The 25003-nt window shown below is 39.8% G+C and overlaps 1 protein-coding gene across 1 annotated transcript in view; it reads left to right on the plus strand.

Annotated features, from left to right (window-relative positions):
- Positions 1-25003, plus strand: part of cftr (CF transmembrane conductance regulator) — a 42155-nt gene continuing 17152 nt past the window's right edge. Inside the window, exons 1-13 of the mRNA XM_061678062.1 lie at positions 1-276; positions 2761-2871; positions 7692-7803; positions 8248-8463; positions 10290-10379; positions 11733-11896; positions 12722-12847; positions 13785-14031; positions 14116-14208; positions 15232-15402; positions 15840-16031; positions 20903-20997; positions 22194-22280. Of these exons, the coding sequence (XP_061534046.1) occupies positions 224-276; positions 2761-2871; positions 7692-7803; positions 8248-8463; positions 10290-10379; positions 11733-11896; positions 12722-12847; positions 13785-14031; positions 14116-14208; positions 15232-15402; positions 15840-16031; positions 20903-20997; positions 22194-22280 (1757 nt within the window). The 5' untranslated portion in view covers positions 1-223. The remainder of the gene's footprint in view (positions 277-2760; positions 2872-7691; positions 7804-8247; positions 8464-10289; positions 10380-11732; positions 11897-12721; positions 12848-13784; positions 14032-14115; positions 14209-15231; positions 15403-15839; positions 16032-20902; positions 20998-22193; positions 22281-25003) is intronic.

Consider the following 25003-nt stretch of genomic DNA (forward strand, 5'->3'; position numbering starts at 1 on the left):
GTCGGTCACACCGCGGAGGCTGCACTCACATCGGACACTTTGCGGTGGATCGTCACGCCGAGCCGCGATACTATCCTGGTGGTCCTGGGCGCTGGGAAGTGCATGATTTTCGGGGTCGGGGGGCAAGCAGCTCATCGCTCTACGCGTGCGTGTGGTGGGGGTCCACAAAGGAAAGTGGGGGGCGCGCTCGCCTTCCTCTCAGGTGCACACGACGCAGCTGAGGATGCAGAAGTCACCCGTGGAAGATGCCAACTTTCTCTCGAGGTTCTTCTTCTGGTACGTTCCACGATTCTCGTGCGTGTACTCGCGCCAGTCGTGTTCTTTTTATTTTTCCAGAGGTGGCAAAAGTGCTCGTGTACTGTCGTAGGCATACACATACTTGTGCTCTGCTCAATGTAGAAGTAGCGATTCAACTCCTGTCGTAAAAAGGAAAAAAGGTACAGACTGTGAAGAAATGCATTTAAAAGTACAAAAATTATTATTATTATTATTGTTATTTTACTGTCTATTATATACGATGCCCGTTTTGATAAGTTGGCATTATGCGGGGGAAAAAAGCTTCCCTGCACACTCAATAGTTGACCTCTTTTATTAACGTGCATAATACTCATACTGAGAATCAAAACACAATCTCATGCTAGCTAACATTGGTTTGACTTTTATGCGATCAAAACAACGTTTCCATAGCTTTGCTTGAGAAGTGCAACAACAAAAGTGCTACATTAGCTAATGCTAACAACTAACTAAAATATTATTGTGTGCGGGTTTTTTTTTTTTTTTTTTTTTTAGATAAGAATGAGATTATTATTTTTTTCGAATCCAGACGCTGGTGGTTTTTAGGCGAGCACAAGACACGGCACATTCAGCGATAATCATTCGTGGAGCTGTCAACCTCAAACAATTGTCTTAAATAAGGCCATGGATGGGGAATAACTTGCTTCTCCAAATAATCATTAATGCTTCCCGGTTCAACTTCCTCCATGTTGCCGCTGTCCACGTTTTTTCCAAAGAGGATCCCAATCGATCAATCATGAGGTCCACTGCAATTGACTTAGCTTATTTACATCATTTTATTTGATGTCATCTGCCAGGGTTGAAAAAAGTAACAACCCGATTTTGACAAAGTAAGGACTATAGAAAGTACAGCTATAGGTTTTCAAAGTAGGGAGTTCAAGTAAAAAGGTGTGAGAAAAACACTCAAGTAAAGTACAGATACCTAAAAGAATCTATATAAGTAGAGTACTTCGTTACGTCCCACCACTGTATTATATGGTAGGGGGTGCTGTAGAAAATGTATGCATTCACCGTCAAAGAGTGTTTAAACCAGAGGTTGGCAAACTTTGGCGCTCAAGGACAGATGAGCCACGCCATTTGTAGATGAAGTATTTGTATTTGCTTTTATTTGCTGTCTGCAGCCAGGTCGGCGTTGCTAGTGAGACTTACCTGGATAAATAAAGGTTGAATCGATCAATACAAAACTGTGTATTCAAATGTGAAATTATTCATTGTCGTTTTAAAAAATATAAATTAAATAAATATTGTATACAGTATTTACTAATATTTGCATATTTTATTGTTTACAATAAATCATATTTTATTTATATAAATGCAAAATAGATGTAAAGCAGTTCATTTTAATAACATAATTAATTCTCATTTTTAATTTTATTATCAATAATAAATTACCATGTATTAATTATGCAATTACATTACATTACAATGTTGTATAAAACTGTTTTATTATTGCAATTTTGTTATTCTTTAATAAATCTATTAACAATTTATTTAATTTTATAAATAAATAAAAAGTGAAAATATGTAAGAGTTCATTTCAATAATATGTATGTATATGTAATGTTTTAATTTTCCAGGTTTTTTTGTATTTCATTATTTACAATCTATTGAATAATTATTGAATCAGATAAATGAATAAAAATAATAAATACATTTGAACTAACCAATTTTAGGGAAAAAAAGGGCTCCATTAATGCAAGAATCTTTCAGACCTCTTGATCTTGTTGTGGATGTTTTAACTTGCTTAACTGCTGTACAAGTGCAAAACAAAAACGGTTAACCACTGTTAGCTACCCCTGGTAGTCTGTTTTAGCGGTAATAGCAGGTGACAGTGCATGCGTTGACTGGTGTCTTACTGTTGTGAATGTGACATCACTTCCTGTTTATATTTTTCTTTTGACCCTCATGTTTGTTTTATGGGCCAATGGGACCAGCTGCATGTTCAATGCGATTTTTTTTAAATGTATAAAATAAGATGGAATTAACAAAAGTAAGGCCCACTGAAGTTTTATTCTAAGATTTCTGTAAAAAAAAAAAAAATACATAAAAATCTTGCTTTTTATGTCAGTTGACCCTTGGCATGTTTAAGGCAAACATAATCCAAACAAATATATCATAAAATAAAAAGAAAAGGACAGAAATACGGCCAGCAGAAGACGTAAAAAAAAAAAAAATAGTGTATTGTACCTATAAAAAAAAATCTAGATTTGTACAGATCAATTTGACCCACACTATAGCAGGAGGCTTTTTACAGTCCTAGTTGAGGCTGCTCCTTCTTTTGTAATAAATAGAATGCACAAAAAAAAAGACCAAAGAGACATAAAAAAGCCCACATAAAGTGATTCTTGCTGATGTTTCGTGCAACTTTCAAGGTGTATTTTTTTGTTGAATATTTTAACTTGTTTTAGTTTTTGTTGCATCATTAACGACTTTTTTTTTTTGACAACGTTTTGTGTTTTTGCTCAGGTGGACGTCTCCGCTGCTCAGGAAGGGCTTCAAGAAGAAGTTGGACCTCACTGATGTTTATAAAGCTCCTTCATACGATCTTGCCGGGAACCTCTCCGAGCGGCTCGAAAGGTTTGAGGACACCCTTCAGCCTAGTTGACAATTACTGTATATCCACACTTGTGCTCTAATTTGAACCCAAAAGTAGAGCATCCTTCATTTTTTCTGCCTCAACTTTAAGCCCAACGTGTCTTTTGGTGTTTGTATTGTTGTCCCGACGTGTGCCCTTTCTTTCATCTGCTTACAGTGGCAGGACGTCTTGCCTGCTTCCCTCAGTGCCCACTTCAAATACGGGCTGGCATTTAAACGTGCTCGGATGTAAACTGAAGCCGTGTGTGCCAAACAAACACAACTGTTTTTGTCTTTTTCATGTTCTATATGCCTTTAATGCTTTCTAATTCTGTAATTAACATTTTTAAGCCTCACAACATCACAACAGAGATGACACACCCCCTTGTTCCCCTGTAAACTCCCCTCCAAAATAATACGCACACAAAGTGTTTGATGAGGATCTGACCTTTTGGAGATGACTTACTAGAGTTTCCCATTTTATGGCTCTGGCCGCAAAGTGACGAAAATTCAAACTTTTCACCATTTCCCATCAGCCATCTAGTGTGAGTGCTTTCTATTAGCTATCTAGCTAGCTCTAAAATGGCCAGTTCAATCAAAAATGGTAGACTTCCTGTATCTTTTCAGGTTTGACTTCTTGAGACATTTTTATGGATATAGCCTTGATAGAGACATGCATACCAAATTTCATGTTGCTAATTGAAACTCGTTTTGGGGGCTGAATTTCCCAAATATTCTGGGGTGCAGTACTGAACGAATGGCTAATCATCGCACTTTGCTGCCATGTTGCAAGCAATGGCAAAACAATGGAAATTAATGGCTATATCGCGTCACTCTTATGTCTAACGTACATGCTTTGAATTTGGAAGCAATTGGAACAAATCTTTTGTACAACTTTGCCCTGGAATGACTCTCCCCTTTAAACGAAAAAGCTCTTTTTGGGGATATTTTGAAAAGTCAGTCCCAGAAGCCAATTTCACTTTCCAACATGGAATTTGGTAGATATGGCTATCATCAGTATACCCTCAATAAATTCTCAAAAAGCCATGCCAGAAAAGGCACAAGACGTCTGCCATTTTGGTTAGAAGGGGCCATTTTAGGGGTTATTTCTCGGGATGCTTCAAAGACAAACTAATCATTTCGGGAGTACCTCCGGGGATGTTTTAAAAATTGTATTCAATATCATGAGTAGACGCACAAAAAAGTCTCAAGAACCCATATTGGAAAAGACACAGGCAGTCTGACATTTTCATTTCAAGTCATCATTTTAGGGTTCATTTCCAGAGATTGTTTAAAGGTGAACCTGTCCTTCCCCCCCCAGGAATGAATGTTTTGAAAATTCAGCTCTTGAAGCCAGTTTCACTTAGCGACATGAATTGTGATAGCCATCTCTATCATGAATAGACCCACAAAAAACAAATTCCTTGTGTGTTTTGGACATACTTGGCAAATAAAGATGATTCTGATTCTGATTCTGAAAAAGTCCTGCGAAGTAATTCCTGAAAAAACACAGGAAGTCTGCCATTTTGGTTTGCAGCGGCTGTTTTAAGGTCTTTTGGGCCACTTCCAGGGGTCTTTTAGATAGGAACGCCTACAGATTTTGTGTGATTGCTACCAAATTTGAAGATACTGTATATAAGATATAGTATACTAGACAAATGGACAACCCCATGAGTTTTCATCATTGCATGTGGGCGAAGCATGGTGGCAGAATTTGATGAAACTGGCCATAAAACACGTAACTAATCAGTCAGCGCCACAGTGTGTCCTTGACTCCCTGACAGTAGGCGCTAAAAAAGTCGACCTTTTAAAAAAAAAAGTACGCCAGTGAGTGATTGGCTTCATTATTTTGGGCCAGCAAGACAGTAAAAAGGCTTCTGGGAACGTGAACTTTATCTTCCCTTAAAAGCTGCACATCACTCGCTGGGGTCGAGAAAAACACTCGATGAAAGAGCTGGAAGGCAGGGACAACAAAGTAAGACACCGACAGGAAATGAAAAGTCAAGAAAATGTGGAGTTTGTTTGCAGTGATCGCTGCTGCTAATGCTTCTGCGAAGACTGCTGCCACTGATGTTTGTCATGGCAAAATATAATATATGCATAGTTTGTCAAACATAGTCTTTTTGTCAGCAAATATAATGTTTATATAATGGCATAACGTTGTACTTAGTTACATTGGTAACTAGCCTGCAAAAAAACCTTTAAAACATACAGTATAGTCTTTTAATGCTAATTATAATGTTAATTTCACCTTATATACAGTATATATTGTAGGTCTGTTTTTGATGCGAAACATTATTTTCAGGGCCTAGTATAGCCCTGTTAATAAATGTAGCATTTTCATCGCATCACATTGACACTTACTATACATCAGCTTTGTCTTTTAACTTACAATGTTTTCTGTGGTCTAACATAAACTTTTTGTGAGCAAATATAGTGTTTTAATTGCATAATATTGCATTTAAATTGGAGACATCCCTGTTTAACCAAAGAAATATAGTTTTAATGGTAACATATAGTATAGGCTTTTTAAGGCAGAATACAACGTTACTTTGGTCTAATCTGTAACATTTTGTGATCAAACTGTAGTGTGTTAATGACAACATTACTTGGGGAAACTTCCCTTTTAAGGTGAAATATAATGTTTTGCAGACTAATATAGCCCTTTCCAAGACAGGCTGAGTGTTTTTGAGGTAAAAATATAACTCTAATAGATAAATGTAGCCTTTTCATGAGCAAAAATAGGGTGTTGTGTTTTAATGGTGTAACACTGTATTTACATCGACAACTAGGCTGTTGAAAACAAAGATACTCGTATATAGTTTTAATGCCAGCATATAGCCTTTTAATGCATTATACAATGTTACTGTGGTCAAATGTAGCCTTTTGGTCATCAAATGCCGCATGTTCAGCAAACAGGGAAACTAAATCTTTTTTTTTTTTTTTATGTGGACTTATACATATATCATCTTAATGGTAACATATAGTGTTTAAGGCTCAGTACAATGTTTCTGTGTCTGAAAAAATGGCACATGATTGCACTTACAAACCTACCCTGTTTAAGCAAACAGCTATCATTTTTTTAGCACCATACAGCATTTTAAACAAAAACGTGGCCTAATCTAGACTTTTCCTAAGCAAATATTGTTTTTGAGGAAAAACATACACTTTTCATAGCCCAGTATAGCCTATTTGGAGCAAATATTGTGTTTTAATGTCAGAACAATACACTACCATTTTTTGCCCAAGTAGATCATTTTGGGGTAGAAAATCAAAAATGTTTTGGGTCAACTACAGTATATGCACCTTTGAGCCAAAATATACAGTTTTTTGTGGCAAAAAAATCGCATTGTTGAAAGACTATATGCAAGATGTTGGAGTGTATCTGGGCAGTTGTGTTGTAGTAAGCTCCACCTGTGTTTCTCTGATTATCATGACACACTTCCAAATGTGGATTTCCTCCTCGAGATGCTCACTGAGCGGTATTCTTGCGAGACTTAACCCGCCAGGTTTGGCACATTTAGCTCCAACTGCACATTGTTGCACTTTTGCAGTGCTCCACTGTGGTCATCCTTCTTCTTGGCAGAATAAATCTGTCCAAACACTTTTGTCCTCCTTCTTTTAATCGCTCTTGTTGTCCACGCCGACGTCCTTCATTCGTCTTTTCATGGTGTCACTCAGCACGTCAGTCGCCTTCTAAATGAGCCCCACAGAACAAAGATGCTTCTTTGACTTTTTTTCCCCCCTGCTGTCACTGCTTGTGGGAAGCTAATACAAGTGTGAGGTAACAAGGACAACGCAGCTAACACTAATAAATGTCGAGTTTAAAAAAACATTTTTTTTTAAGTTGTGGCAAATTTAGAGGAGTCAGGAAAAAGAGTGTTTTGTACATTCTCTAGTTCCACACACTTTCTGCTGTTTCCAATTTTCCTCAGTTTGTTTGTATTTGGAAGAAAGTATATCATATATTGAGTGGGCGCACAGTGGCCGACTGGTTAGAGCGTCAGCCTCACAGTTCTGAGGACCCGGGTTCAATCCCTGGCCCCGCCTGTGTGGGAGAGGATAGCTGGGAGAGGCTCCAGCACGCCCGCGACCCTTGTGAGGATAAAGCGGTACAAAAAAATGGATGGATATATTGAGGTTCATCAGTCGAACCCCAGCTATTTCGCGCTTCTATTATGCAATCGTTTTTTAATGGGTTTTTGTAGTATACGTACTTACTGTAATGCCCTCACGTGGGAAAGGAGAGCCACAATTTGCCGAAGCACTTTTCAGCTATTTTTTTTTTTAACATCTGGAGAACAATAAAACACGCGAACGCTCTCACAGCACACTCATGAGGAGCTGCTGGCAGCCACACCTCACGCCCAGTCACACATACAGACTTGCTGATGTCACCCAATCAGGCCCCGCCTCTTAGAGGCACATGCATGTGTCTAACACAGACAATACAACATACAGTATTTGCATTTTTGTTTTCAAATACGTTTACAATGTGTTTAAAAGGTGTGTTTTAATACATTTGAGTGCACTTTAATAGGATTGAATGCGTTTAAAGTGTGTGTGAGGGGTTAAAAAACTTTTATGTTTATTTTTTATTATATTCTATTTTCACATATTGTGTGTAGGTTTGGGATGGGTCTCTGTAACTTTCCTTGCAGATTTCTTTATGAAAGACACGAATCAGTGCATACATCTTCTTAAGTCAAGAAAATGGTTTCTTGTCTGATTAAAATGTTAACTGGTCATGTTGTAATGTAATTATCCTGAACTCTGCTGGTAAAACTGTGTGATCACATGTTGTTGTTCTGTTGTCCGTGCAGAGAATGGGACAGAGAAGTGGCCTCGGCCAAGAACAAACCTAGGCTGATCCGAGCATTAGCACGATGCTTCGTCTGCCCCTTTGCCTTCTTTGGGGTCCTCCTCTACTTTGGGGTCAGTTATCTTCTTTATTTGTTTGAAGATAGATAGATAGATAGATAGATAGATAGATAGATAGATAGATAGATAGATAGATAGATAGATAGATAGATAGATAGACAGACAGACAGACAGACGTGCAATGTGAAAGTGACGTGCAATGTAAAATATGTGCCATGGCTGAAAAAAAGGTTGGGAAACCATTTTTAAAAATGTCCATATTATGATCTATGAATACCAGGAGATGAACATTATTGGAAGAAACCTTTGACACCTTCCAAAGGTTCCTAAATGTTTCCTGATTAAGCATGAAGTTCAGCCAACCTGGCCCGTACATAATGACCAACACAACGTAATAAAAATGTCAAACATGTGGCACCATTGTGTCGAGGAGGATTTGATGATGAGTGGCGCTTGAATCCATTTGTTCTCTTCTTACTATCTGCTCTCTTCTCAAAGGAGGCCTCCAAGACGGTGCAGCCTCAGCTTCTAGGGCGCATCATTGCCTCCTTTGACCCCTTCCACGCACCGGAGCGCAGTCAGGGATACTTCCTGGCACTGGGCCTCTGCCTACTCTTCACCGCGCGCTTCCTGCTGCTGCAGCCGGCCATCTTTGGCCTGCATCACCTGGGCATGCAGATCCGCATCGCCCTTTTCAGCCTGATCTACAAGAAGGTGAGGACCGAGTGCTTGCTGGAGGCCATTTTACATCAACATCTGTACCAAAACAAGCCTCAAATTGGGGGAAGCCAAAATTGGTTTGTCCGCTGGATGGAGTAGTCAATATAAAGTATACAAAGTACACAGAGGTAAGAGTTACTGCGTCTATCCATTTCTGGCAGAAGGGCAGACGCCATCACAGACGAGAAGTTTGGTCAAGATCTGACCTTGTGGAGTGATGAGAATTTCCTGTTTTTTATGGCATGTCATCAAACTTCTCAGCTATGGTGTAAAAGATTTTCAGTATAGCGTCATCCATCTGTTTCAATTTCAACAATTCAGTTTTTTTTCTGTCAATATGGGTTGCTGTGTGTACATAAATGTGGAAAAAAACAAACTTAAATGATTTTAGCAAATGGCTGCAATATAAAAAAGAGTGAAAGTTTTCAGGGGGTCTGTATACTTTCCGTACCCACTGTATATGGGTATATATATATATGTGTGTGTGTGTGTGTGTATATATATATGTATGTATATATATGTGAAGCTGATGATCTGTGAAGCAGATGTGCTAACCAGTCGGTCACCGTGCCGGCTTTATATGCATGTATATATATATATATACACACACACACACACACACACACACACACTCACACACACACACACACACACACACACACACACACACACACACACACACACACACACACACACACACACACACACACACACACACACACACACACACACATACATGCATATACAGCCGGCACGGTGACCGACTGGTTAGCACATCTGCTTCACAGTTCTGGGGACCGGGGTTCAAATCCCGGCCCTGCCTGTATAGAGTTTGCATGTTCGCCCCGTGCCTGGGTGGGTTTCCTCCCACATCCCAAAAACATGCATGGGAGGTTGATTGAAGATTCTAAATTGCCCGTAGGTGTGAATGTGAGTGCGAATGGTTGTTTGTTTCTATGTGCCTTGCGATTGGCTGGCAACCGGTTCAGGGTGTACCCCGCCTCCCGCCCGAAGATAGCTGGGATAGGCTCCAGCACGCCCGCGACCCTAGTGAGGAGAAGCGGCTCAGAAAATGGATGGATGGATGGATATATATATATATATATATATATAAACAATTTGTTGATTAATAACTCCTTTTGTAATCAGAAGTCAAGCATAATAGTTTGATCAGCCTTTGTTCAAGTTACTTTAAAAGGGGTTTTGGTAATGAAAAATGCTTGCAATATCTCAACTTTATGATTTGTTACATTAGACAATTTGAAAGTTTGGTACAGATTTGAGCAAGAATCATGGACATGAATACCGAATTTCATGTAGCTATATGAAACTAGCTTTGGGGTTTGGGAAAAACAAAACAATTCTATTGGGCGCTACCAAGATCATCTCTGAGGAACCCTGGAAATTAGCTGAAAAGGGACGCTTCGCACCAAAATGGCAAACTTGCTGTGTGTTTTCAAGCATGGCTTGTGAGACTTTTTTGTGGTCTATTCATGATAGACATGCCTACCAATTTTTGTGATGCTAATGAAACTGGCTTTGGGGGTTGAATTAAAAAAACACACACACACACGTACCACCATGTACCCAATGTGTCTTTGAAATGTTATGGTTTTCCCATGATAAAATGTGACTCATCAGAACAAGACAACCCAGCCGATTAGATTACAAACACTTTGTATTGTTAGTTCACATGCAGCAATTAGTCACCACCGCATTCATCACGCCTGACCCAATGTTCCTACAAAGTCTGGCTAGTCTGCGAGGGGTTTGGGAGGTTGTCTTAACTTGAACCTTTTCTTGTCTTTCATTTTGTGCAGACTCTAAAGCTGTCCAGCCGGGTCTTGGATAAAATTAGCACGGGTCAGCTGGTCAGTCTGATGTCAGCCCACCTCAACAAGCTGGACGAGGTGAGTGCGCGAATGTAAAGACACAAAATACATTCACACTGAAGCATAGAACACAGTGTTGTCCAGAACGGTTGAAGGCAAATTTTGTTCCTAAAACCAAAAAACTAATACAGATAAATGGATAAAGCTATGCCGTTATCACATTGTGCCTGGTCTGAGAGGACCAATTTACTATCTAATTAATTAATGAAGCTATGCACTCTTCTGCATAGTCATTTGATGTCAGGTACTTAATGCTGTAAACCCAAACGGGGAACGTCTTGTTTTCAGACATGGCCTTTTGAGACTATTTTGGATAGACATGCCTTTCAAATTTCATGTTGCTAAGTGACACTAGCTTTGGGCGCCAAATTAAAAAAAAAATCCTTTAAGTTAAAATGGGCCTGAAATGGCCACTTCAAACTAAAATGGCACATGTCATGTGTCTTTTTGGGCATAGCTTCTCTAGTCTTTTTTGTGTCCCTGCTCTTGATAGACATGTCAACCAAATGTTTTATTGCTAAGTGAAACTAGCTTTGGGGGCTAAATTTTCAAAGCATAACAGAGAGTTACAAAGCTAACAAGTTTGTCTTTGAAGGATCCCTGAAACTGACTCTAAAATGTGGCAGACTTCCTGTGTCTTTTTGGATATGGCTTCTTGAGATTGTTTTGTGCTTTTGCTCATTATAGACGTAACTACCAAATTCCATTTTACTATATGAAACTGGCTTTGGGGGCTGAAATTTCAAATGTTTCCATCAGGCACTACCAAGCCAAGTTTGCCAGGGATGGAGGGGTACTCTAATAGATAACTTTGTCATGCTTAGCGACGGTACCTAAGGAGGGGATAGGTGGGCTTGGTCTATTGGAGCACAATAGAAGTTTGACAGTAAACAATGGCGTAGCAATTGTGTTTCCGGGAGGTGACAACCAACAGTGGCCGATGATGCAACAACATAGCTGCAGGGTTGAAGGCAGCGAGGTCTCGAGGACACGTTGAATGTGGAAGCACTCTGAAACTCGCTGACGCACAATTAGCGCCTGCCTCCAATGTGGCTGTTTGAGGGATGTGGGGCAGCTACAAACTGTGGGAAAGACCAGGAATATTTTTATTTTTTCACACCAATACTGCACCGGACACTTCTAGGAAGAGGAATACGCGATTACACAGCATTTTTCATTGACACTTATATATTTATTTATTAGTTTTTTTGTGTTTATTTTTTTTCACTCTTACATACTGTACTGTATGTCGCCTGACATCTTTAATATGTAAACCACGTTTTAGGTTAATATATGAACTCAAACAAGCTATTGTAACTACAGTACACTGGTGGAGGTAATAATGCTCTTCCTCTATGTGTGTATTGGTAGAGCTTGGGCCTGGCGCACTTTGTGTGGATCACGCCCCTGCAGTGCATCCTGTGCGTGGGTTTAATCTGGGAACTGATCGAGGTAAACGGTTTCTGTGCGCTGGCATCTCTCACGCTGCTCGGCATCGTCCAAGCCTGCCTCGCGCAGAAGATGGGACCTCACCGGTGGGGAACAAAAACAAAAAACACATCAGATCACATTATACTGTTTTATTGTGTGTTTGCTCTTCAGAAACGTCCTGCTTTTATGGTCCTTGTGAAAAGATTAACTTCAGAGGACATTATGGTTATGGTTGCCCTGGAATAAAATGCCTTTGTTATAATTGAAAAACTGGTGCATCTCAACATACAGATTGAGAATATGGTAGAGATATGTTTTTTCTTTCAGTAGTTGTTCAGTAGTAATTGAAAATTCTAACTCATATACAGTGGTACCTTGATTTACGAGTTTAATTTGATCCATGACCAAGCTTTTAATTTAATTTATATTTATATCAAATACATTTCTCCCAGCGGCATGGTGACCAACTGGTTAGAGCGTCTGCCTCACAGTTCTGAGGACCGGGGTTCAATCCCCGGCCCCGCCTGTGTGGAGTTTGCGTGTTCTCCCCGTGCCTGCGTGGGTTTTCCCCGGGCACTCCGGTTTCCTCCCACATCCCAAAAACATGCATGCTAGGTTAATTGACAACTCTAAATTGCCCGTAGGTGTAAATGTGAGTGCGACTGGTTGTTTTCTTATATGTTCCCTGCGATTGGCTGGCAACCAGTTCAGGGTGTACCCCGCCTCCTGCCCGATGATAGCTGGGATAGGCTCCAGCACGCCCGCGACCCTAGTGAGGAGAAGCTCCTCAGAAAATGAATGGATGGATGGATGATTAAGAAAACTGTAGCACTGTAGTATTCATGTAGACCAGATCCAATTTGTTGAGATGCACCCTGTATACAACGGTTCATTTTAACAAGCGTGCTGTAATTGGTCAATATAAAAAGGGTGAAGCGAGCGGGGATGATCAACCGCCGCCTGGCGCTCACCTCGGAGATCGTGGAAAACATCCACTCGGTGAAAGCATACGGCTGGGAGGAGGTGATGGAGACTATCATCAAAAACATCAGACAGTAAGAAAGCAAACCGCAAATACACAAAGATTTCATTTGTTCACAATGACACCTCAAGCACATCACAACATTAATAGGATGAGTTTCCTTTTGTATTTTGTACACGTTTTTATGATATTTTACAATCACCAACAAAGGAAATGTTACCGTATTTCCACATGGTAAATGTAAGATTTACCGTATAATCTAGAAATGTGTATTGTGCCTGACCATGCATATTTTAATTTTGATTTGATTTGATTTTGTATTCAAAACAAAAATAATGCTTAATTAAAACAATAACAGGAAGTAAAATCAACTTAACCAGTCCACTTGAATTTACACTGTAAAAAGTTACCACATTTTATGATAATTTCTGAATGTGTTGTTTTAAAATCCAAATTTTAGAAACTGGTGGAATTCCCTCTCGTGTGCATTAATAGTCTTGATTGATTATTAGTGCCTCATCAATCATCCAATACCATAACAACAAGATAAAAGCTCAACAGAAGTGTCCTTATGACACCATCATTAGCGTCATGTAAAATAATGTGAAATCAGTACGTTTCCATGTACCAGTAATAAAAGTAAGATCCCAACTGCAAATGTGTGTGGTGTATAAATATGCATATTTCTTTGGTTTATTTTATTCGTTTTTAATGTAATTTTCCTCTGAAAAATACGAGACATTATACCAACTTAATCAGGCCAAAGTAGCATTTTTATGTGGCTTTCTCATTAAAAAAAATCTCAGAATAACAAAACTACCTCCTAAAATTCCCCGTTGATTGTCTTAAATTATCACAACAAGAAATAATGCCAACAGAAGTGTCCTAATAACACCATAATTAAGAGCATGTAAAATTGTGTATTGTTATTTTATCCATAATTAACTATAATTATCATCAAACTATATGAAATTACATGTTTATTACACATCCTCCTCCTCCGTCTTCAGGGATGAAGTGACGCTGACGAGGAAGATAGGCTCTCTGCGCTACTTCTACAGCGCCGCCTACTTCTTCTCCGCCATCCTGGTGATCGTGTCGGCCATTGTGCCACACGCCCTCGGCAAAGGCATCATCCTGCGACGCATCTTCACCACCGCGTCGTACTGCATGGTGCTCCGGATGACGCTCACCCGCCAGCTGCCCGGCTCCATCCAGATGTGGTATGACACGATGGCGCTGGTCAACAAGATCGAGGTGGGCCAGTCACGCGCTTGTCCAGTCGAAAGTTGTTAAAAAATGCCTTCCTCAGTGAGTGTGTTTTTTTTGGGCCTGAAAAAGGATTTCTTGATGAAGGAGGAGTACCGCGTTCTGGAGTACAACCTGACCACCACCGAGCTAGAACTCATCAATGTCTCTGCTTCCTGGGACGAGGTGAGACAGTCGCGGCCGTCATTCATTTCTAAAAAAAAAAAAAATAAACGCCTCCCTCAAGCAAAAAAACAAAAAAACTAAAAAAAATTATATAAACGCCTCCCTCAAATGAGAGAATATAGATGACCCTCTCAAATAATAATAAAAAAATCACCGCCTCCTTCAAATAATAAAACAATATTTGCCTACTTCAAATAATATGATATACGTAGACACCACTCTCAAATATTATAAAAAATCAATGCCTCTCTCTCAAACATAAAATATCACAGTTTCTCTCAAATAATCATTAAAAAATAAACACCTTCCTCAAAACAATAAAAAAAGATGTCTCCCACTAATAGTAATACAAATAAATGACTCCCTCAAATATAAAAAATAAACACCTCCCTCAAATAATATAAGAAATAAACGCCTCCCTCAAATATTACAAAAAAGAAATACCTCTCATAAATAATAAAAAAAAGGCGCCTGCTTCAAATAATAATAAAAACAGATGAATAAAACAAATAATAATTTTGATAGACACTTCTCTTCACACACAGACATGAAAGATGCTGAACCCACTTAAACTATGTTGCTAACCAAAACAGTAGCACTGTGTGCGGCATACAAACTGTCTCTCAGAGAAATAAAAGTCTACTAGTGGACTGGTTGCCAGCCAGAGGCAGGGCACATAGAGGCAGACAATGGACTGGTTGCCAGTCCTTGTCGGGGCACAAATAGGCAAACAAGCATTGACACTCACATTCACACCAATGGACACTTTAGTTTTCGATAAATCTCACACACATGTTTTTGGAATGCAGGTGAAAAACTCCTGCAAGCATGAAAAGCTGACTTCAGACAGAAATGCCGTAGCCCAGATTCGAGCGCAGAGCCTCAGAACTGTGAGGCAGACGTGCTAAACACTTGCATACCGTGCTGCCCAGCATTATTATCACTATCCACAAAATTGTTCTTATTAGATAGTGTACCTAGAAATGAAACGTATGTGTGCGTGCATCCCTTGTGTGTCTGTAGGGCATCGTCGAGCTCTTTGAGAAGATTAAGCAGGAGAACAAAGCGAACGGTCATGCCAACGGCGGGCTCTTTTTCACCAACCTTTACGTGACACCCGTGCTGAAGAACATCAGCCTGTACCTGGAGAAGGGAAAGATGTTGGCGGTGGCCGGATCCACGGGCTCCGGAAAGGTGAGACTTCCTGCCCACCGTGATGCCGCCACCCTCTATAGCAGTGATTCTCAACTGTTTTCGCCTCGGGACCTGCAATTTCCTATTTTCAGTACTGTATGCGGTTGTCATCTTTTTTGGTCCAATCAGATTTCAGCCTCTATGTGCTGCCATGTCAATCTAATCTGTCCAGGGAATTCAGAATCAATCATATTGGCCGTTGTAGTTAAACTATATTAGCAACGGGACAGTTTCTTGAACCAATCTCATTCCAAATTCAACTTCACATGGCCAGTTAGCTGGCCCTCAATGACGTCAGTATTTTTCTGTCCTCTGATTGGTTGGTCAGAGCAAAACTTGTCACAGCCAACTTTGACTAGCAAAACATGTACCACTATCCCTACTTTTCAAAATGACTTCTTCAGAGGACCACTTAGAACACATTTTCTTTCCTGCAGAGTTCGCTCCTCATGTTGATCCTGGGAGAGCTGATGCCGTCCGAGGGTAAAATCCGGCACAGCGGCCGGGTGTCCTTCTCCTCGCAGACCTCCTGGATCATGCCCGGCACCATCCGCGACAACATCCTGTTTGGCCTTACCTACGACGAGTACCGATACACCTCCATTATCAAGGCCTGCCAGCTGGAGGAGGTGCGTACATTCTTTCACCAGGAAATTTCTGTTTAAACGACAGCCAGACAGAACAGGCAGGTAGTGTCAGAGCTATAACAGAAGCAGGATAACTACTGTGTGTAAGCGGTGTGAAGTTTCACACCCAACCAAAGGCGAAAGCCAGAGTGACAGTCTACTGCCTGTATAAGCCGGATTCCTACGCTTTCTCTGTTTTTCACTGTTCCGTATAAATTCCATGGACATGAAATGTGATGACGAAGTTGACCGGGAAATATTCCGACTTCTGTGCTTGTATCAGAGGCGATATGCTGTCTGAGTGAAAGGGTATTCTGTAATGCTGTAAAGGAGTTTGAAGTTTGACACTGAACCAAAGATGGGTAAATGCCAATCTGCATGTGAAAGAGGCTACAGACAAGGAATGGGGGAGCCAAGTCGACCTGGCAGGTTTCTGGCTTTTGAGGTAGTTACCGGAGTATTTTTCTGAGGCAAGAGAATGCCTGTGAGTAAGGGTATTCCAAAATGGCAAGATAGGGGTGTGAAGTTTGGCACCCCACCGTCCCGACACCCATCTGACTGAGAGACTGCGTGTTGCTGTGTGAAAGTGCACATAGTTGTGGTAATATCCTGCTTTGCTGACTTCTGTGTTAAAAAGCAAAGGCGCATAAATTCCGGTTCTTCTGCACATTTTGCGGAATCTCTGTGTGAAAAGAGGGTCTTACTGCCTTTTTTTTTTTTGACTTGACAATTTTTGGGGGGCTTCGGATGTAGTAACAGAGCCATAACAGAGGCGGTTCGCTCGCGCTACGTGTTTCTGTTTCTCTCACACACACACAAACTCTCATAAGCCTGAGTGTTGAGTGAAGACCCCCTCAGTGGAATAAGGTCCACTCTGTTGCCATGGAAATGTGCAATTCTGTCACTGGGATGTAATGTGAGCTGGTTTCTCCTCCATAATGAACGGGACAACACAGGAGACACAACTAGCTGTGTCCGCTTTAGTCACTTCAATGATGTCCATAAATACGACCTTAATCAATGGGTTACATTCAGGAAGTCACTTTACAATTATTGGAGTGATGTATTTTGGTGATAGTGTTGTTTGGTTGTAGTCACAGTGTTCTATTACAGTCGCTCTCACCAACTGTGATATACATACTGGGTTATCTACATTGAAATATATAATCCAGAAAAAAACAACAACAGTAAAATCCACTTATAAGTGAAATCCAGTTTGTGGCTTTGTTTATTTTTGGGATTTTTTATACTTAATTTAACTTTTTTTTAATTCGTATTTATTTTTCAGTTTGACAATATACATTATGTATTTTTACAAGCAGAGAAATCTGCAGACTATTTCATTTGGCAAATTTTGCTATTCAGTAAAACTTTATTTCATTTGTATTTGTTTGGCTTTAATATTTTACAACATTCACACATTTGTTTTGAAAGGCAGAAAAAGGAGTGAAATATCTAATATGGCTTTAATTATTTAGTGTATTCTTTTTTTAAATCCCAAAAAGATTTTGACAGAAAAAAAAGTGAAATATAAATTCTTTTATCTCTATATTTTCTGGAGGGATTTTAAATTAAATATGTAATTTTTATTTGATGACATTTTGCAATTCTTTCACTTTATCTTATCATATTTGTATTTGTCTTTTTCAGTTTGAAAAAGTATAGATTTTGACAGACAGAAAAATAATAAATAATGTTTTGCCTTATTGAGTTTTGTGGAATTTTGATATGAATTTTACTTTATTGTATTTTTGTCTGTGTTTTTTATTTACAAATGTATCATTAGGGAGGCAGAAAAGTAAATAATATCTATTTTTTAAATATTTTCCTTTAGTTTTATTTATTCATCTTTATTATATGAAATACTGTGATAATTATTTGACAGGCAGAGAGAATGTAATTTTGAGACATTTTGTGACGTATTGCAAAAATAAACAATACAATTAAAGATTGTATTTGTTGATTTTATTTTTAAAAATATATTTTGACAAGCAGAAAAATAAGTGAACTATCACATTTCTGGCCTTTTTTATTTCACAGAATTTTACTATTTAATATGACTAAATTATATTTGTATTTATTATTATTTAAACATGCAATGATAGTGTTTCATCTCAGTTCATTAATGTTTGATTAATTTCTCTATCTTAGCATTGTGTATTTTACCCACTTTTTTGGAATGTTTATCTTGGTTTTAGTTGTTTTAGTTTTAAAATAAAGTTATGTAATTGGTACAGAGATGTTTGTTATGGTTGTGAGCAGAGCGGAGCAGCGTTTCATGGCCACGCCACAATGGTAACTTGTGGCGCTGAGTGCACTTTAAGGTGTTTTGCTCCCAATCACATGCTGTTGCCACAGCAAACAGACACAGTGTGCACTGTCCACATGGCTCTGTGACTAGCGGCGGCCATCTTGTTCCTTCAGGACGGTGTCAAAGTGACAAAAAACAAGACAAACGCAGACAAAACATGTGTGACAGGTGATGTCGGTGTGTGTTGATGTAGAAAATGATGACTCAATGTAGAAAGCGATGACTCAACTTTACAGCCATCAATATCTTCCATACTCGGGTTGTATTAGACAGGGGTAGACAAAATTTCAGCAGTCATTTTGGGAGAAGTCGCTTGTACTCTGCCAAACTACAATGATGGTATTCGGTATGACCATTTGAGGATTCTCTGAAAGTTGGAAAAAAAAATCTCCCCTCTCACCAGTTTGACTGATCGACATCAGAAATAAACAGGAAGCAGGCCTTTTTGTTTGAAGCAGCCGAGTTATGAGAACTAGTTGAAAGTGACAAGGTAGCACACTTTTTAATAGATTTTTTTTAAAAATAAAAAATATGTGATGATGAACAATGAATAAAATTGCAAATAAATTTGAACATTACAAGATATGACACAGTTTTTTAACTTTTTTTTTGTGTTGAATGCTAAAAATTTCATGTTTAAAAAATGTGATACGACACTACAGTAATACTAGTAACTTTTTGCTTTGGCACCGGTAACGCCAAGCTTAGACTTGGACAGTTTTTCTCTTTCTTTTAAATATTGACACAGTAAACAAGTGATTAGCACATCTCCCTCACAGTTCTGAGGGTGTGGTTTTCGAATCCGGGTTCTGGCCTTCCTGCGTGAGGTTTGCATGTTCTCCCCTTGATTGTGTGAGTTTTCACAGTTCCTCCCTCAATCCGAAAAACATGCATATTTGGTTCACTGAAGATTCTAAATTGTCCATAGGTGTGAATATGAGTGTGAATGGTCATCTACAGTATATGAGCCCTGCGGGTGAATGTTGTAGGCCGCCTCTTAACAACGGTTGCCGCGGAAACTGTAGAAGGGGGCGTTGATGCCCCAAAATCCCACCGTCCGCCCTCCCTCTGCACACCACTGTGGAGAGCAAAGAATTTTTTGTATTTAAAGTTTCAGAACCACTGACCTATTGAAGCGGTTTAAGCATGTTTCATAAGGTGAAGGCCCCACCTCTTCCTTCCACTTTTCTGTTTGTGATCCTTGTCATAGAAGCTTGAAATAGTTTTCACCTAAAGGTGTTCCAAATTAGGTTGGGGGATAAAGAAAAAGGCGTTTCCACAGCAACCACGCCAGGCAGTAGCTGCAACTGCTTGGTCCGAGCGGAGCCGACCGACTGACTGTAATTCCTGCCCATTGTTGCCCCCCGAAAGCAGCAGACAGACCAGCAGTGGGGGGTGGTCTCCCCCACTGTAAAGTCCAAAAAGCCTCCCTGCACAGCTGCTTTATATTGCTTGTTTATATGAGACGAGTTTGATTACTAGCTGTTAAATCTGCTGTTAACTTGGTCCCTCATGCGCTGCCGTCAGGAGGCCGGACGTCCCGCTCCAAAAAGGTAGGAAGTTTTAACCATGATCACAATTTCTATGTCTATACCACTTGTGTCCATCCCAACTGTGCTTCCTGGTGATCTGTGTAGGCTTGTGAGAATGAATAATAGTTGGTTAAAAACTAAATCTAAGTATAACTGTATATATATACTGTACCTGAGTGTACCATTAACCCACCTTGTTTCCTTAAACACCAAAAACAGAAAAAGAATTTCAGCGAGTAAGTGTGCCCAGCTGTCTGTTTAGTAATTTAAAAACAATATTAAAAATAAAGAAAACTACCTAAAAATGGTTTACATTAAAAAAAACAAAAAAAACAAGAAGTTTTATTTATTTTTGAAATTTTAAACATGAAAAACATGTCGGTTTGACTTGCAATATGATAGGAGTGTTAACTATGACATGACATCAAAAAGCCTGATTCAAGACAATTAAAATACGACTGATGCACCCCTTCTGTGCACACACCTGTGAAAAAAAATCTAAACAAACTTGTTTACAGACGATAGAGGCACAGTTTTGTTACTTGTTTTTTCGTTTGTTTGTTTGTTTTTGGGGTGGGCTGGTGGGGGGATATTTTGAATGCCATACAAAGAAATGCCCATTCTTAAACAGTTTATTTTGTAAAAGAAAAAAAAAATTCTCTGTAAATGTATACACTTTTTAAATCAAACTGGCCTTTTCCAACTTTGATTGGAATTCCATCTTACCCTTGATATATATTTTTAATGAGCGCCACTCAACATATTAAAAAGTCACTATGGGAATTTCACACATTGTTGTCACGTGTTGTTGTGCTTTACTTTTCCATAAACACTGATTCATTTTAGTGTTTGAGGTGGTTTCGTGCACTGAAGTATTGTTTTCATTCCAGCACTATCACAACGCACTGATAAATTTTGAACAAATTTTTTTCAGAGAAAATGTAACACTGAGTACTCTGTAGCTTAGCACAGTGATTTCATGATTTCATTATCAAACGTTGATATCGTGATGATGTGCTGTGCCCGTGTAGGACTTTGCATTGTTGCCCGACAAGGACAAGACGTTGCTCGGCGAAGGAGGCGTCACCCTCAGCGGCGGTCAGAGGGCCCGCCTTGGCTTGGCCAGGTACTTCCTGTCTCATACTTTCTTCCTGTTATCTTTCTTAAAGCTGAAGTTTGCAGTTTAAAAAAGAAAACAAACAAAAAAAACGTTTTGTCATACAAGTTAAAACTGCCTCTGAGTTCAGTGAGGTCATGGAGGCCAACTTCTGACAAATTCTGGTCCATCGTCCAACATCTCAAGAGGGCTAAGCACTGTACCGTCAAAAATGTGTATACTGGAGACGGGGTGCTGATGACCTCAACTCGGGACGTTGTGAGTCGGTAGGCCAAATACTTCAAAGACTTTCTCGGTTCAACCGACACGCCTTCCTTTGAGGAAGCAGATTCTGGGGACTCTGAGGTGGGCTCTCCTATCTCTGCGGTTGAGGTCACCGAGGTGGTTAAAAAGCTCCTCGGTGGCAGGGCCTGGGGGGCGGGTGGATGAGATCCGGCCGGAGTTCCTAAAAGCTCTGGATGTTGTAGGGCTGTCCTGGCTGACACGCCTCTGCAACATCACATGGACATCGGGTACCGTGCCTCTGGATTGGCAGACCGGGGTGGTGATTCCCCTTTTTAAGAAGGGGGACCGGAGGGTGTGTTCCAACTACAGGGGGACTTACACTCCTCAGTCTCCCTGGTAAGGTCAGGGCTTCTGGAGAGGAAAGTCAGTCGGGAAGTTGAATGAGTTTCGGTACTCTTTGCCCATTTTCCCGTTTTTTCTCCTGTAAGGAGTTGAAAGTCAAAATTCACAACAGGTGGCCTCTCTGTATCACGGAATTTGACCTGTTGGTCAAAATGGGTCGGGAAAATATCCGTCGAGAAGATATCCGTCGCGATAAATTGAGGCTTTCACTTACAGGAAACGTGTTCACTAAAAGTGTTTTATGGTATCCAATCTAATTCTCTCTGAAGTCTTACTAGTGTTTTATGGACCCCATCAAATGTGTGCGTGCGCGCGTGGGGTGTGTGTATAGGTGTGTGTGTGTGTGTCTTGCAAGTCTCACATTGTTCTGCATTATTTATGTGTTTTATTTATTGCAAAAAGTGTCCTCTGTGGGTTGAGTTTAAAGCCCCGTCACCGTCAATGAAGCTCATTTCCTCCTGCAAATGCCCAACTTGTCCATTTATTTTCTGACATGACAAATACTATCTTTTTGTAATATGTGTTATTGTTTGTGCGTGTGTGTTTGCGTGTGTGTGTGTGTGTGTGTGTGTGTACAGGGCAGTCTACAAAGATGCAGACTTGTACCTGTTGGATGCACCTTTCACACATTTGGACATTGTGACTGAGAAAGAGATCTTTGAGAAGTAATGTATCATAAATCAAATCAATTCATACATAACTAATTCACACTCATTAAATGTGCTTCTAGTCTCCTCATAAGACAAAAATAACAGGTTCAGCGTTGCGATGCTAACTATTGTGTTCATGTGAGAGAGCAACGGGCTATTGTAGCAATATAAGGTATAATACCAACTTGAACAATGTTTGAAAACTCAAGCAAGGTATCGTTTTTTTGTTTGTTTGTTTAGTTTTTTTTCCATGAAAAGTTGTCATTTTGGAGGTGGTGGGATTCCGCCCGACAGTGACAATATATAAAATATGATTATGATTACGGCCACTTCACATTATAGTACATTCCTTTTTCCACACCAGCTATGCAGTGAATTTGGTCTCCACTTCTGCCACTGACGTCACACCAAGACATGCGGGCGGGATTTGGTGATGAAAAAGCGCTGTTCCAAGGGCAATTAGTTAGATTCCCTTCATATTGTGCAACATTGATATGATATAGAGCTGCTCGTCAGTGCACATGCATCCGTTTCTATCCCTGTTGCTATCCTTGTGAAGCATGGCAGATGAGCTGAAAGGGGACGTGGGTGAAAACTAAAAGAAATGGGGATAGTCTGGGGTTTTGCATGTCATCCACTCCCATTCATTTGAATTGAACCTGCTGCGATGATCATCACTGGCAACAATGAATGCAAGCTTCGCTGTTTCATTCGACTGTTACATCATAAATTATGATTATAGTTAAGTATTGTTGTAAAACACAACATATTTATACTTTATATACTGTATTTGTATGGCTTGACAGCGGCTGAGACACGGAAATGTCGAGTTGTCATTCAGCTGAGTTGAGTGGGTGGGTACCAACCACGAAGTGGGCAGGTACTTGAATATTAATTGACAAAACTCAGTCAAAGTCACACTGTCAGTGTTTTCAAATCCACCCGTTTTGCAAGCCTTATGCCGTTTATTGCCTTTTGCATTCAATCGACAAACAGGATAGATGTCAAACTTAAACTATGTCACTTACTCATTTTGCACTACCGTAATTTCTCGTGTATAATGCACACTCATGTATAATACGCACCCCCAAAGTTGACCTCAAAATTCTGGAAAACCCTTCTCCCTATGTATAACGCATTTCAAGATAATTTTTACAATGCATTTTTACAATGCATGATTTTGCTTCTACCCATATGATCATAACATGAAGTTTTTTCAAATAATTGTTCTGAAATTAAGCCCTTTATGTGAGCGTGTAATACAATTTTATTTACTTGCTCTTATTTTGAAATTCACAGCCCTACTTTTATTTAGTAAATGAGAAAACACAGTTGTGCTCATGTGTTTGATTACCCAGGCAGAATTCGCACGATGTGTACAATTCTTTAAAAAAAACATGAAGGACCAGGTGAAACAAATTACATTTTATTTTAATGGGATTCAAATTAAACTGTCAAGCATTTCAGAAAAGCAATTACCATTAAACAAAACATAACCATAAAGAAATTAATGGTGATTGTTGTTCAGTCATTAGTCGTATTTTAAAAAAAAAAAGCAATAATTCCCAAATTCTCCATGAGTTAGTAGACTTATGAGAACAACTGTACATATATGCAGTATTGTAGGCTAAACCTTTTTCTTAACCTCTAGGTGGCGGTAGCACATTAGAATGAAAATGTACACCTTTTTCATAACCTCTAGGTGGCGGTGGCATACTAGAATGAAAGTGTACACCTATTTCATAACCTCTAGTTGGCAGTGTCATATTGGAATGAAAGTGTACTGCTTTTGCATAACCTCTAGATGGCGGCATACATTTATAAAATGTGAACTCCCCCCCCCCCCCTTTCCCCCCTTATAACTATGTATAATGCGCACGCTTCACTTTTGACAATTTTGGGGGGGGGGGAAATGTACATTATACATGAGAAATTATGGTATGTTATGCATAAAACAGTAGAAAAAAAAGATTCTGGTGAAAGGTGATCTTGAAACTTGTCACGAACGTGGTTAGGGCGAGGGCGAGTAACGCAAGGCAAGAACATGGTGGACCCAATTGCAGGGAAGCAGGGAGGCAAGGCAGGAGTGCGGGAGTCTCAAAATAATATTTAATCTTCAAAAAGGGAAAACTAAACAAAGTCCCACAACAGATACCAATCAAATCAAAGTAACAAAGAAACACTTGAATATCTAAAACTGGAAACAAACTATGACCTGTGAGTAAGACGTGGAATAGAAAGGGAGAATGACACCTGACAATAACATACCACAATGATAAAGACAACTGACGACTATGACATGGCAGAGACATGTGACAACGACAATGAACCGACAAGAACTGAAAGAAACCAGGGAACTAAATACAAACAGATAGACGAGACAACGAGGAACACCTGGACAAGACATGAGTGGCTGGAGAGAGCTGATTGGTTGACACAAAGCAGACGAGAACAGGTGGACACAACAACTTAATGAGCACACGACAAACATGGAACACAGGAAAACATGGAACAAAACTAAACACAACCCAAACCAAAACACAGACCATGACAGTACCCCCCCTCTAAAGGAACGGATCCCAGACGTTCCCCAAACAACAACCAAAAAGTCACCAACCCAGGGTGGGCGGAAGGGGGCCTGGAGGAGGGTACAGAGTCCACCCCTCAGGTCAGTCTGGTGGCCATCCAGGCCACCCAGGGTGAGGTGCTTGGCTGAGCGGTTCAGGAGGTCGTCCAGG

Source organism: Phycodurus eques, chromosome 5, assembly GCF_024500275.1.
Source record: "Phycodurus eques isolate BA_2022a chromosome 5, UOR_Pequ_1.1, whole genome shotgun sequence".
In the NCBI taxonomy this organism is placed as follows: Eukaryota; Metazoa; Chordata; class Actinopteri; order Syngnathiformes; family Syngnathidae; genus Phycodurus; species Phycodurus eques.